Source organism: Cervus elaphus, chromosome 20, assembly GCF_910594005.1.
Source record: "Cervus elaphus chromosome 20, mCerEla1.1, whole genome shotgun sequence".
NCBI classification, from domain to species: Eukaryota; Metazoa; Chordata; class Mammalia; order Artiodactyla; family Cervidae; genus Cervus; species Cervus elaphus.
In genome coordinates, this window is record NC_057834.1 from 68,562,839 (window position 1) to 68,577,722 (window position 14,884).

The 14,884-nt window shown below is 36.9% G+C and overlaps 2 protein-coding genes across 3 annotated transcripts in view; one reads left to right on the forward strand and one right to left on the reverse strand.

The window, feature by feature from the left end:
- The window catches only part of DPYD (dihydropyrimidine dehydrogenase), an 880,709-nt gene that overhangs the window by 70,808 nt on the left and 795,017 nt on the right, over positions 1–14,884 (forward strand). The window lies entirely within an intron of this gene.
- On the reverse strand, positions 6,563–7,887 carry LOC122676644 (eukaryotic initiation factor 4A-II-like). The gene is given in 2 exon segments (XM_043876121.1): positions 6,563–7,345; positions 7,348–7,887. Coding segments are annotated over 2 exon segments (1,221 nt in total). The 5' UTR covers positions 7,859–7,887; the 3' UTR covers positions 6,563–6,635.

Below are 14,884 nucleotides of genomic sequence, written 5' to 3' on the forward strand. Positions count from 1 at the left end.
CTCTCATTCTAGTCATGGGAGATAGACAATAAAAGCTTACAAATAAGTAAATTATATTATACTGTTTAGAAATTATTTACATTGTATTTGCATTGCTTGTTTACTTGTCACTCTTTCCAATGATACTATAAGTTCTTAAACCTACTAAGTGTCCAGCATCTTATTAGATACTTGCCATTTTTTATTGACTCTAAATCTGCCTTTCCCACTAATTGGTGAGTTTGTTTCCCAACTCAATTAGCCTAGCCTTCTTTACTGTATTCCAGGGTCTTAAATATCAATATAAATTAACTTTAGATTAGTGTTACTTTCATGCTTTGCTAGGACCCTAAAGAGATGACGTTCTCTTTGAACAGATCTATACTACTCTGTTACATGCGGTATTATTTTTCTTTTATTCCAGTTTGGGGGTTTAGGTGTTTATTGATTGCTTTCTAGAAACTCAATATTATATGTTTTTTAATGTAACATTGTAACTTAAACTGTCATATTGGATTGATCATCAGGTTATAGACTTTTAGAAGAGTTAGTTGCTACATATAAAAACAGAGTTTCCTGATTCCTGGGTAGTACATATTGATCTATTTCATTAATTTTAATGGCTACATAAGCAGTTCAGTTCAGTTGCTTAGTTGTGTCCGACTCTTTGCGACCCCATGGACTGCAGCATGCCAGGCCTCCCTGTCCATCACCAACTTCCGGAGTTTACTCAAACTCATGTCTATTGAGTTGGGGATGCCATCCAACCATCTCATCCTCTGTCATCGCCTTCTCCTCCTGCCTTCAGTCTTTCCCAGAATCAGGGTATTTTCAAATGAGTCAATTCTTTGCATCAGGTGGCCAATGTATTGGCTACATAATATTCTATTACATACATATGTAATTGCATATTTAATCATCTTTTTTTTAAAGACTTTTATTACTTCCCAGTTGTATACGATTATAAGCCATGCTGTAGTGAAACTCCTCTGTCTACCTTCTTTTATGTATATGTACATGTCTCTATAGTGTAGAGTCCTAGAAGTGAAATTGCTGGTTCAAACAATGAATGATGAAAAATTTTCCTTTATAAAGGGTTTACCAGTTTATTCTCCCCCTAAGAGAGTCCCTTGGACTGCAAGGAGATTCAACCAGTCAATCCTAAAGGAGATCAGTCCTGGGTGTTCATTGGAAGGACTGATGCTGAAGCTGAAACTCCAATACTTTGGCCACCTCATGCAAAGGGTTGACTCATTTGAGAAGACTCTGATGCTGGGAAGGATTGAGGGCAGGACGAAAAGGGGATGACAGAGGATGAGATGGTTGGATGGCATCACCGACTCAATGGACATGGGTTTGGATGGACTCCGGGAGTTGGTGATGGACAGGGAGGCCTGGCGTGCTGCGGTTCATGGGGTCACAAAGAGTGGGACACGACTGAGCGACTGAACTGACTCTCCCTAAAGTGTAGATGCTGTTTCCCTTTCTTCTTCTTTTTTCCCTTTCTTCTTTACAGATCTTTCATCTCTGTGTATGTGTATGTGGTGTGTATATGTGTGTTAAATTTCTGCATCTTCTGGTGATCATATAGCATTTCCTTGTGAAGGGAAGGGGGGTTTGCCCTTGCATCTGTGGTGTAGATCTTGTGTCTCTGCCGGATGCCCTTATAGCATGCTACATCACATTTTATCCTAATTATAATACCATTACCATTATATTTTACATTTTAACTGTTATTCTTGTTTCTTAACTTCTTAAGTTAAATATATCATTAAGGTTAAAAAATAATAATTATAGCTTGGGTAGATCTTTAGTATGGAGTTTTTTAGTTTTACATATTTAGAATAAGTTTTTTTTTATTTTTTCTTTTTACCTAATATATGTTGAGAGAATGAATGGTTCATGCTTTTTCCAAATGATCATAGTTTTCTTGTTATGTTATCATTTTCTCTTTATGCTTCGTTGTAGTGAAAAAGCCTATATAATAATTGGTTTTTAGAATTGACTGTAAAATACATTTTTAAATTTGTATAATATTAGGATACTTTTAATGTCCTAAGAATAATTGAAAATAAATTATGTCCCCTTATTATGGGCTATCATGTGAAATTTGATATATGTTTATTAATTTAAACTTGTTATGTTGTTTAAACAACACTATCAGGTTACTGTTTAAATGGGACTGGTCATATGGTGTGTACAATCTAGTTAGGAAAGACCAACAGTAATTAAACAGATTAAAATTTTGGCTATTATAAATATATTGTGGTGAATATAAATAGAAAAATGAGAGGAAATTGAGAGAGTCAATTCCTAGGCAGGTTGATAAAAAGTTTGGAGTGCCAGAGGAGGAGAAAGGGGTCTGGGGCTCTCAAGTAGGAGGTCATGACTGAGTGACTTCAGTTTCACTTTTCACTTTCATGCATTGGAGAAGGAAATGGCAACCCACTCCAGTGTTCTTGCCTGGAGAATCCCAGGGACGGGGGAGCAGGGTGGGCTGCCATCTATGGGATCGCACAGAGTTGGACACGACTGAGGGGACTTAGCAGCAGCAGTAGCATCTGTATATATGAGGTTATTGATGTTTCTCCCAGCAATCTTGATTCCAGCTTGTACTTCTTTCAGCCCAGCGTTTCTCATGATGTACTCTGCATATAAGTTAAATAAGCATGGTGACAATATACAGCCTTGACTTACTCCTTTTCCTATTTAGAACCAGTCTGTTTTTCCATGTCCAGTTCTAACTGTTGGCTTCCTGACCTGCATACGGATTTCTCAGGAGGCAGGTCAAGTGATCTGGTATTCCCATCTCTTTCAGAGTTTTCCACAGTTAATTGTGATCCACACAGTCAAAGGCTTTGGCATAGTCAATAAAGCAGAAATAGATGTTTTTCTGGAACTCTCTTGCTTTTTTGATGATCCAGCGGATGTTGGCAATTTGATCTCTGGTTCCTCTGCCTTTTCTAAAACCAGCTTGAACATCTCGAGGTTCACTGTTCATGTATTGCTGAAATCTGGCTTGGAGAATTTTGAGCATTACTTTACTAGCGTGTGAGATGAGTGCAATTTTGTGGTAGTTTGAGCATTCTTTGTCATTGCCTTTCTTTGGGATTGGAATGAAAACTAACCTTTTCTAAGGAGGAGATAGGGATTTGGAATTCTCAAGGTGGAGGAAAGGACAACATATTTTTTTTCCTCTACATTCCTTAGTCTTAGTCACATAAAATTGTTTTTCACTTTAAGCCTGGAACTGATGATTACACAACAAACAACTCAGTTAAACTCTGTACGAGGGATTATATAACAACAATGTATCCCGCTTGAGAACAGTTGCTTCTTCCTGAAAACCTCCTGACTAATCCTGATATTTTAGAATGTATATTATGGGAATGGGTCTGGCAAGATCTTTCTGTTGTTAAATTCTAATCCTGTTACCTTAAAATGTAAATTGTGGGTGTGGGTCTGGTAAGATTTTTATAACTTTGAGACATTCTTTTGACTTATTGTAATAACTAATTTAAAAAGTATGTAACTCCTTTGGTTAGACCACCAAGGGGGCACTCTCTGTCCCCTCTGATGTCTATGTCAGAAGCATTCTCTGTCCCTTTCATATTTTAATAAAACTCTGCTACACAAAAGCTCTTAAGTGATCAGGCCTGGTCCCTGGTCCTGAAGCTGAATCATCTTCAGAGATCAGGAATCCGACACTTCACTGTAAACTATCAAAATGACTAAAATGACATTGGAAATGAGAGGAAATGACTAAAATGACAGGGAATTTAGGTTGGGTGACCTCTGAAGGGGTAGCATTTAAATTAGGCAGCCATATATTTTATCATGTGTTGAAACTCAGTTTAAAAGTTTTGCTTTGTGTTTTACTCTGTTACTATAATTGTTAGTATATTATTGTAGCTGTTTTATTTTTGTTTGCTTACTTAATATATTTTTGTCCATAGTTGTACCTTTAAAAAGTTTTCTTTCTTTTTTTTTTTTTTTAATTTTTTTCTGGCTTGTTTGGTTTTGGTTTCTCCTAAATAGTATGTTTGGATTTAATTATAATTCAGTGTCAAAAAACTGTCTATTATTGGTGAATACAAATGATTATAGATGATAAATTTGTTAAATGCTTCTATGATTTGCTTTGAGAATCTTTTATCTGTTTTCTGCATTTTAGTACATTTGCTAAGCTATATTTACCTCTGTCTTCTGCAATAATTTGGTAGGAAAAAACCATTTATTGGAAAAAAGGTACTTTAATAACTATATTTATACTGACACTGTTCTAATTTTAAAAGTCAATAATTGACTAGTAGTAAAAATGCTAGAGTGGTTCCCCGGTGGCCCAGTGGTAAAGAATCTGCCTGCAGTGCAGGAGATGCGGATTCAGTTCCTGGGTGGGGAAGATTTCCTGGAGGAGGGCATGGCAGCCCACTCTAGTATTCTTGCCTGGAGAAGCCCACGGACAGAGGAACCTGGCAGGCTACAGTCTACTGGGTTGCCAAGAGTCAGACATGACTGAAGCGACTTAGCACACAAGGATGCTAGAACCTGTAATTGTTTTCTAGCTATAAATATTTTAAAATTTAGAATTTCTATTGTTTTTCATAACTATGAGAATCTAAGGTATCTTATTTAATCTACCAGAGAAAGATTGAAAAAAAAAAGATTGTTATGAATTTTTGTTTTAATAGTGGAAGAAATCTTTGTCATTTCTATCTTTCTGTTTACCAGTGAGTCAATATACAGTGAAAGAAAGGTTTTGCATAGATTAGTAAGGAGATAGAAAGGGAAGGAATCCTTGTTACTGCTCTGTGTTTAAAAGGGCAGTGGATAATGTTGCTAGACCATACAGAATTCCAATAGAGAGCATTTTCTTTTAACCTTTAATTTTTTCATTTAGAAAGAGTAATGCTTAGGGTCATCTGGGTAATAGGCAAGCAGATTTCAAGCTGAAGAATAAAATACAGATAACAAAAAATAAATTGTTTGATATTTTCAAAATCAAAGAAGTAAATCATCCAAAAGGGGGATTATGATTAAAAATTACACCATGCTAATATAAACATAAGTGAAAAAAGTCCAGTAAAAATTAAAAAAACAGAAATAATTTCAAACTAACTATAGATCATTATACATTTGCAGAACATACAGCATGTATTTTGATTCAAAATTAAGAACTACTGTCACATAATATTTGTCACGTACATTCTGCATTTGGCATTAAAGATTTCATGTATATATTCATTAAGCATATATTATGACTAGTATTAAAGTTGTTTTGACAGTACTGTAGATTTGATAATTCTTAGTTGAAGTGCTAGATAGTAATGCCTGTTTTTCTTTGCTAAAGCCTAGATTTTTAGGTAGTTTGGGTTTTTTAAACCAGGTTTATTTTAATAACCTTGCTAGTTTCACCAGTACATTAAATTTGATAACTGGTTACAGATTTAAGTTTGAGTTTCAAATGTTTCTATCGCAGGATATTCCTGGTAAACCTCTTACTACAGTTAAGTTAGGGAAGACTTGTAAAACAGCAAAGCAGAAGTACTGCCTTTATACCATCTAGAAACAGAAGAAAACAAGCAATGTATCCATGAAAGTCACTTTTCAATAAACTTTGTATATAAAACCTTATCCTCAGAATTATAATTCTATCAGGTTTCCATAATCACTTAAGTAATAGCCACAAAAAAGGGACAAATCACATTTATTATTGAACAAAGACAAAACTACTTGCTGTGTTTCTGGATTATTGCCCAGGTGGGATGCATGAGACAAGTGCTCGGGCCTGGTGCACTGGGAAGACCCAGAGGAATCGGGTGGAGAGGGAGGTGGGAGGGGGGATCGGGATGAAGAATACGTGTAAATCTATGGCTGATTCATATCAATGTATGACAAAACCCACTGAAAAAATAAATAAATAAATAAATAAATAAATAAATAAAAACAAAAATACTGTAATTACAGTACCTACAAATTGAATAAAAGGAAGTCAGTTTACTTATTCACATTTATTATTATTTTTTTAAAGTGAATATACAATTTATTTACCATTCAAACTTCATTAAGTCACGTGCAATATGGCCATTTTACTGGGGGTTTTACCCTACCTAGGATGATTGTTTGCTGGGGCTTAGCAACAGGGTCCAGTTCACACTTAGCACTAATTAAATACTTTATTGAATAAATATAATACCAAACAAAATGCATTCAAATGCTAAAAAAAAAAAATCAATTTTAAAGGCCTTTCTATTCAGGCTAATGACAAACACAATAAAGGCAGATATGCTAGTTTAACATAATTGGCCGATTTTATACAGCACTTATATCTTTTAGTCCACAAGTATATTATTAAATGATAGATAACATCTAATACAACCATTTCTACAGAACTAGGAAATAAATTTCTAAGAAAGAAAGATTTTACAGACCCCATCTTTTATACCCACCTCAATAGTCTAAAGAGGATAAAGCCAATGACTTTCCTCACAAGAGCTCATGACTAATGTTGCTTTGCTATCAAAATCTGTATTTCTGATCCATTATGAGCATTGAGACAAGATTCAAATATTCCCAAAGAAAGAAGCACAATGCACGTTGTGATCGCCTCTTCAGCAACAGCGAGCACTGCATTCAGAACTGTCTCATCCCAGGAATTAAATAAGGTCGGCCACATTCACTGGCATTTCCTCCACTGTAGTATTGTAGAAAGCCTCAATGTCAGGAAGAATCCTCTTGTCTTCTTCAGTAACAAAGTTTATAGCCACACCTTTCCTCCCAAATCGACCCCCTCTGCCAATTCTATGAATATAGTTTTCACGATTGGTAGGTAGATCATAGTTTATAACCAGTGACAGTTGTTGCACATCAATTCCACGAGCCAACAAGTCAGTAGTGATCAGAACACGGCTTGACCCTGATCGAAATTCCCTCATGATAACATCTCTTTCTTTCTGGTCCATGTCACCATGCAGGGCAGAAACCGTGAAGTCCCTGGCATGCATTTTCTCTGTGAGCCAGTCCACCTTGCACCTTGTATTGAGAAAAATAACAGCCTATGTGATTGTCAGTGTCCCGTACAAGTCACAAAGTGTATCCAACTTCCATTCCTCTCTTTCAACATTAATATAAAACTGTTTGATTCCTTCAAGGGTCAATTCTTCCCTTTTCACCAAAATTTGAATTGGATCTCTCATGAATTTTTTGGTCACTTCCAACACATCTGTTGGCATTGTGGCAGAAAGCAACACCGCCTGAATACTAGTATTTAATTTTTGGAAAATCGCATAGATTTGATCCTTAAACCCTTGGCTCAGCATTTCATCTGCTTCATCCAAAACGAACATTTTGATCCATTTTGGAGAGTATATCTTCTGTTTAACATATCAAACACTCTCCCTGGTGTTCCAACAACAGTATGTGGTGCTTCAGCCTGCAGTTTTTGCATTTCATTTCGAACGTTTGTTCCACCAATGCAGGCATGACAAGTTGCTCCCATATAATTTCCAAGTGCCAGAATTACCTTTTGGATCTGTTGAGCCAGTTCTCTGGTGGGGGCCAACACTAGTGCTTGGGTCTCTTTGAACTCAATCTCCAACTGTTGCGGGATGGAAATAGCAAATGTGGCTGTCTTGCCAGTACCTGACTGAGCTTGAGCAATCACATCATACCCTTTAATACATGGAATAATAGCTCTCTGCTGAATAGCTGATGGCTTCTCAAAACCATAAGCATAGATGCCCCGAAGAAGAGACTCCTTTAAGTTCATATCATCAAAGTTATCAACAATCTCATTCCAGTTGCTCTCGATGACACCATCGGGGTCCATTCCCTCTGGGTTGCCATGTTCTCTGTTATAATCCGCGGAGCCACCAGACATGATCTGAAGAACTACTGAGTGCCGGACTGAAAAGCTACTTATTTACATTTAAATTATACATAGTTATAGAACATTTTCCTGTGGATTATAATCCTGTGATGGAGAAGGCAATGGCACCCAACTCCAGTACTCTTGCCTGGAAAATCCCATGGACGGAGGAGCCTGGTAGGCTGCAGTCCATGGGGTCACTTAGAGTCAGACATGACTGAGCAACTTCACTTTCACTTTTCGCTTTTGTGCACTGAAGAAGGAAATGGCAACCCACTCCTTGCCTGGAGAATCCCGGGGACAGGGGAGCCTCTTGGGCTGCCGTCTATGAGGTCCCACAGAGTCAGACACGACTGCAGTGACTTAGCAGCAGCAGCAGCATAATCCTATGAAACTTTCATTTGAGTCATATAATCTTTTAATTGTAAAAAATTGAAAGAAAAAATCAGAATTCCTTCAGTAAAGGGAGAAGAAAAGCATCTTGCTATCTTCTGGATCCTCAGAAAGAGCTCATGGGAACATCAGATGAATTAGGAAATTGATTCACATCTATTTTTCAAGCTATGTGATTAGAAGACAAAATTCAGTGCTTGGCATAGAGACCCTTTTTGTTGTCAGGGGAGGATGTACTGAGTGAGGGAATTTCTTCAGGGGACTGGCTGCTTCAGGAAGTTCATTTTCACCTTACAGAACTGGAGGAGGTCAAGAGTTCCTCTTCTCAATCCTGTCCCTGAGCACCCCTGACCTTTGACAAATAGGCCACCTGAGTCTAGACTAGCAACTCCAAGTCAAATGGGAGAGTTGAGCCCAAAGAGGGTCCAGAACACCTACCAGTGCAAGGTCAGTTTCACTTAGGCAGGACCTGCTCTGTCAGAAGGGAGTTGGCTTGATGGAAGGACTGCTCATGTGGCTGTAATACTGGGCTGGGGCAGGTGGCATCTGGTCTGTTCTGGAGTTTAAACTGCATCTGCACAGCATCACAACTTGATCTCCTCCTTCCTCAGAGATCTGTTTATCTAGAGCATTTCCAGGTAGTCCTCTTTGGTCTCTGTTAAGAGCCTAGCTTGGAGTATTGAGGATGTTAGTATAGTCAAAGCTATGGTTTTTCCAGTAAGCGTGTATGGATATGAGAGTTGGACCATAAAGAAGGCTGAGTGCCAAAGAATTGGTGCTTTGAAATTGTGGTTCTGGAGAAGACTCTTGAGTATCCCTTGGTCTATAAGGAGATCAAACCAGGCAATCCTCAAGGAAATCAACTCTGCATATTCATTGGAAGGACTGATGCTGAAGCCGAAGCTCCATTACTTTGACCACCTCCCACGAAGAGTTTATTCATTGGAAGAGACCCTGATGCTGGGAAAGATTGAGGACAGCAGGAGAATAGACTGGCAGTGGATGCAATGGTTGGATGGCATAGCCAACCCAATGGACATGAGTTTGCGCAAACTCTGGGAGATAGTGAAAGACCAGAAAGCCTGGCATGGTACAGTTCTTGTGGTTGCAAAGAGTTGGACACGACTGAGCAACTGAACAACAGTATACTTTTCAGAATATTTGATTTCTTAATAATTTGTCCAATGTGTAGGGGTTTTGTTTTCTTATGATATCAGGGTTTTTCCTCAGCTAGTAGATCTTTTGTCTGAGTTTTTGTGATGGAGAATAAGCTGCCTTTTATAGTAGCCAATGATTTTTTTGAAATTTTTTCTAAAAGACTTTGGCAATAATTTTATATATGTCTGTCTCTTTAAATGTATAGCTGATCTTTTCATCTCTGTTGGGAAGATTGTCCTCTATCTTTATGGAATAAATTCACTCTAAACTGGATACTTTGTGAAAATGCACTTTTAAAAATTCAGTTCAGGAAAACTTGAAGCTTCCATCTCCCTTTCAGTGTGTGTATGTGTGTGTTTCTGACTGAAATGAAACTTTGCCGATTTGGAAAGTTTTGATATAACATTTAAGTACATAAGTTTTCTTATCTCCTTCAGTTAGCTTGCTGTTGCTGCTGCTGCTAAGTCGCTTCAGTCGTGTCCAACTCTGTGCGATCCCATAGACGGCAGCCCACCAGGCTCCTCCGTCCCTGGGATTCTCCAGCAAGAACACTGGAGTGGGTTGCCATTTCCTTCTCCAATGCATGCATGCGTGCTAAGTCGCTTCAGTCGTGTCTGACTCTGTGTGACCTCATGGACAGCAGCTCAGCAGGCTCCTCTGGCCACGGGATTCTCCAGGCAAGAACACTGGAGTAGGATGCCATTTCCTTCTCCATCAGTTAGCTTGGTTAGCATTTATTTATTTTTATTGAGTTGTTAGAGAAGTAACATAGCTGCATCAATTAATTTCTTCAAAATGACTTTTAATTCATCTTCTAAGAGGGCTCAATTTTCTAATGCATTAATTTTAATTGAAGTATAGACGAGTTAAATTTTTGTGTTATTTTCAAATGTACAACATAGTAATTTGATATTTTTATAGGTTATACTCAATTCAAAGTTATTGAAAATATTGACTATATCCCCTCTGCTGTACACCTTAATCCCTATCCCCTCAGAAACCACTAGTGTTTTCTCTGTGTCCATGAATCTGTTTCTGTTTTATTTGTTCATTTGTTTTATTTTTTAGACTCCACATATAAATGAAAACATAATTTGTCCTCTGCTGTCTGACTTACTTCACTAGGCATAATATTCTTCAGGGCCATTCATGTTGTCAAAATTGGCAAAATTTCCTTCTTTTTATGGTTGAGTAATTGTCCTCTGTGTGTGTGTGTGTCTGTGTGTTTGTGTGTGTATCACATCTTATTTATTCATTCACCTGTTCATGGACCCTTGGGATCTAATGCATTCTTTATATTCAGTTCCTATCTATGTTATCTTCTCCAAGAACAGAAGCCCAGGCCCTTATTTTTAGCTAGATCAACCCAAGACTTGATCTTTCTTTATCTTTTAAAAATCATTCCATACACACTCTAGAGTTTTCTAATGTTTTATTTTGTTTAATAAGTTTGTTCCCTTTCCTTTTCCATTCTCTGGCTTCTTGTGAAAGCAGTTTTCTGCTTCCCTGAAGATTGAAATTTTTATCTAATGCACTGTTTACTGTTATCTGAAGTTCTTAATTCTTCTGATGTATTTTGAAGGCTGTTTCATTGCAGCTATATGAAACTGACTATGTTTTGATGTGTCTTCTAAAGACTGAAACTATCTTGGAACTTCAGCTCCCAGCTTAACATATTTTACACATTTAGATTTTTCTTCTGTATTTTCTAAAAGGAACTTTACAGCTGTTTATTAAAGATTTTTAAGTGTACATATTTTTAATGATTTGTTCTTGTATCTGATTTCTCTTAAAGTTGATTCTAGTCCTCCAAATTTCTTCTTGAATCAGATTAATTTTCTCATCAATTTATTCTTTCCTCTAGAATGTTTTCCCAGAACCAAACATTGTGATTAAGAATGTTTTCCCAACTTTATTATTTCCTGCTATTCTTTTATGCTTATACATTTTTTGTGTGTGTGAGGATAAGACATTTGCTTCCATGTGGCCTGGTTTGTTCTTATAACTTGTATTTTGAAGACAGTTTCATAAAGCAAATCTTTGTTGGAAAATGGAGATAGACTATTCATGCTAATTACTCAATTTTAGATGAGTCATGTGACTCACGTGTTTTCTGATGCTTTCTTAGTATCTGATGACATCCTTTATGTCCACCTTCTAATATAAGTGTATTCTGAAGATAATTGAAGACTGTGTAGATTATATTTTGAAAGAAAAATTAAATGTTAAATAAGTGATGGCTGTTAATTTATTTATCCAGTTTAGTACATTTATTAAGCATTTTTACTCAGTATTCTAGTTTAGATTCTAGGCTAGTTGTGGTGTAGTATGTCTTATACTTAGATAGGAAAAAAATGAGCCTTGAAATTGTACTCAGAAATTTTATAAAGGTTACTGCTCATCAGATGTGCCGGCATTTGGCAGGAGAATCTTAATTATTCTTTTCACAGTGATTCACCTAGTTCAGAAACTTAAGTATGACAATACCCAAGGATTTTATTGAGTCTAAAGTTGTAAAGACTTCACAGGACTCAACTAATAGCATAGAAGTTCCTGAAGAGTTGAATTAAATAAAAATCAATCATTAATTAATCCAGTAAGTGGATATTGAGCACCTACTATTGACCAAACACTGGGTTATACATGAACTTTTAAACACAGAGGAATACTTAGTCAAGTGAGAGAGAGAAACCCATTAATAAAGAACTGTAATATAAGAGAAATAACATGATAGACAGATGCTCAAGTGCTAGAATGTGCTTCTATGGAATCATTAATCCAGAATGGGATTAATGGGTTTAGGGAGACATATGCCTGTAGGTGATGTCAAGATAGAAAGAATGTACTGTGGGATGTGGGTATTGATGGACAGTTGGTTCTCACTAATAAGCCTAAGCTATTTCTGAGGGAAATATATGGGACTGGTTCTTGCTAACTTTCTGTGTACCAGTTTATTAATTTATAATAAGGAAAGTAACTCTTCCATGTATTAGAACACTGATTATTATTATTTTCTGCTTGTGTTTGACTACATGGGGTATTAAATCATCATCAAAATTATGCTCTTGATTTAATCTGAGATGTCATCACTACTGAGAAAGGAACTCCACTGAAAGTCAAACAATAATCAGAAGGTTGCTGTGTGAGCATCAGATCCATTGAATTTCAGTAAGATGAATAGAAAGTTGCCGTTCTACATAGCAATTTCAAAATGAAGATTACCTTTTAGAAAATGCAGATGCTCAGTGCTCATTGGCTATAACTGTACTTTTACAATTTGGATAATATTAATAAAGAATAAGAATTATTATAATGCATTGCATTTAGTATATTGTGTTCTACTTTAAAGATGGGGAAACTGAGTTTAGAAAATTACTAGCTCTGTAAAAAAAAAAAAAAGAAAATTGCCAGCTCCCTGATATTAGGAAGGTTATTGCTACTGTTTGGTGCTCAGTTTCTTCATCTATAAAATGAGGATGATGTTAATTTATACTAATATTGATAATACTAATCACATGTAATAATAATATTGTTAGCAAATGTGACACCCTATTGCACATAGCAAGCACCATTTAAGTCATAATACTACTTAGTGAAAACAGAAAGAAAACAGAAAGAAAATGAAAATAGAGCATTAATTTTTAATGTGAGAATTATTAATTTTAAGAAGCTAGGAGATAGTTTAGTTCTTAATTTTGATCCTTCAGTTCAGTTCAGTTGCTTAGTCGTGTCCGACTCTTTGCGGCCCCATGAACCGCAGCACGCCAGGCCTCCCTATCCATCGCCAACTGCCAGAGTTCAACCAAACCCATGTCCATTGAATCGGTGATGCCATCCAACCATCTCATCCTCTGTCGTCCGCTTCTCCACCTGCCCTCAATCTTTCCCAGCATCAGAGTCTTTTCCAATGAGTCAGTTCTTCATATCAGGTGGCCAAAGTATTGGAGTTTCAGCTTCAACATCAGTCGTTCCCATGAATATTCAGGACTGATTTCCTTTAGGATGGACTGGTTGGATCTCATTGCAGTCCAAGGGACTCTCAAGAGTCTTCTCCAACACCACAGTTCAAAAGTACCAATTCTTCAGCGCTTAGCTTTCTTTATAGCCCAACTCTCACATCCATACATGACCACTGGAAAAACCATAGCCTTGATTAGACGGAACTTCGTTGACAAAAAATTGTCTCTGCTTTTCAATATGCTGTCTAGGTTGGCCATAACTTACTTGCCTTTCAAGGAGTAATCATCTTGTAATTTCATGGCTGCAGTCACCATCTGCAGTGATTTTGAAGCCCAGAAAAATAGTTGGCCACTGTTTCTACTGTTTCTCCATCTATTTGCCGTGAAGTGATGGGACCGGATGCCATGATCTTAGTTTTCTGAATGCTGAGCTTCAAGCCAACTTTTTCACTCTCCTCTTTCACTTTCATCAAGAAGCTCATTAGTTCTTCTTCACTTTTTGCCATAAGAGTGGTGTCATCTGCATATCTGAGGTTATTCATATTTGCCCGGCAATCTTGATTCCAGCTCTGCTTCCTCCAGCCCAGAGTTTCTCATGATGTAGTCTACATATAAGTTAAATAAGCAGGATGACAATATACACCCTTGATGTACTTCCTTTCCTATTTGGAACAAGTCTGTTGTTCATGTCCAGTTCTAACTGTTGCTTCCTGACCTGCATATAGGTTTCTTAAGAGGCAGGTCAGGTGGTCTGGTATTCCCATCTCTTTCAGAATTTTCCACAGTTTAATGTGATCCACACAGTCAAAGGCTTTGGCATAGTCAATAAAGCAGAAATAGACGTTTTTCTGGAACTCTCTTGCTTTTTCGATGATCCAGCAGATGTTGGCATTTTGATCGCTCGTTCCTCTGCTCTTTCTAAAACCAGCTTAAACATCTGGAAGTTCATGGTTCACGTATTGCTGAAGCCCAGCTTGAAGAAGAAGAAGCACTGTAGAAGTGAATAATGTCATAACAGAGAGTTTTAAACTTCATTTTCATAACTAAAATTTTAGTTAACCTTAATTTACTTCATTAATTAATACCTACTTTGGAATTTAAATAACACAGAAAACTGGAAATTTACCATGCATTTAACCATTTGTAAGAGAGGAAAATATTCTATATCAGTTGTAATCGTGTGTGATTTTAATCCGATATTTGGAGTCCTATTTCATTTGTCTGCAGTGTTAGCTTTTCAAACTCAGAATATTCTGTAAGATTCCCTTATAACTTGAAAATTAGATGACTCATTTCCCTTAGACAGCTCAGCTTGTGCAATTTTAGCTGTGGAGAATGAGCTGTCCATTACACTTTATCACCATTCTCTGCTGAATGCATTTGCTCTTTCTTCCTTTCCATTGCTTGTGTTTGTTTATCTAATTTGGATTATTAGCATGCCATAATGGTCTGTAATTTTTCCCCTCAGTCATTTACTTCTCAGGCAGGAAATTTCTTAGTGCTCCTGAGGACAACAAGAACACGTGAT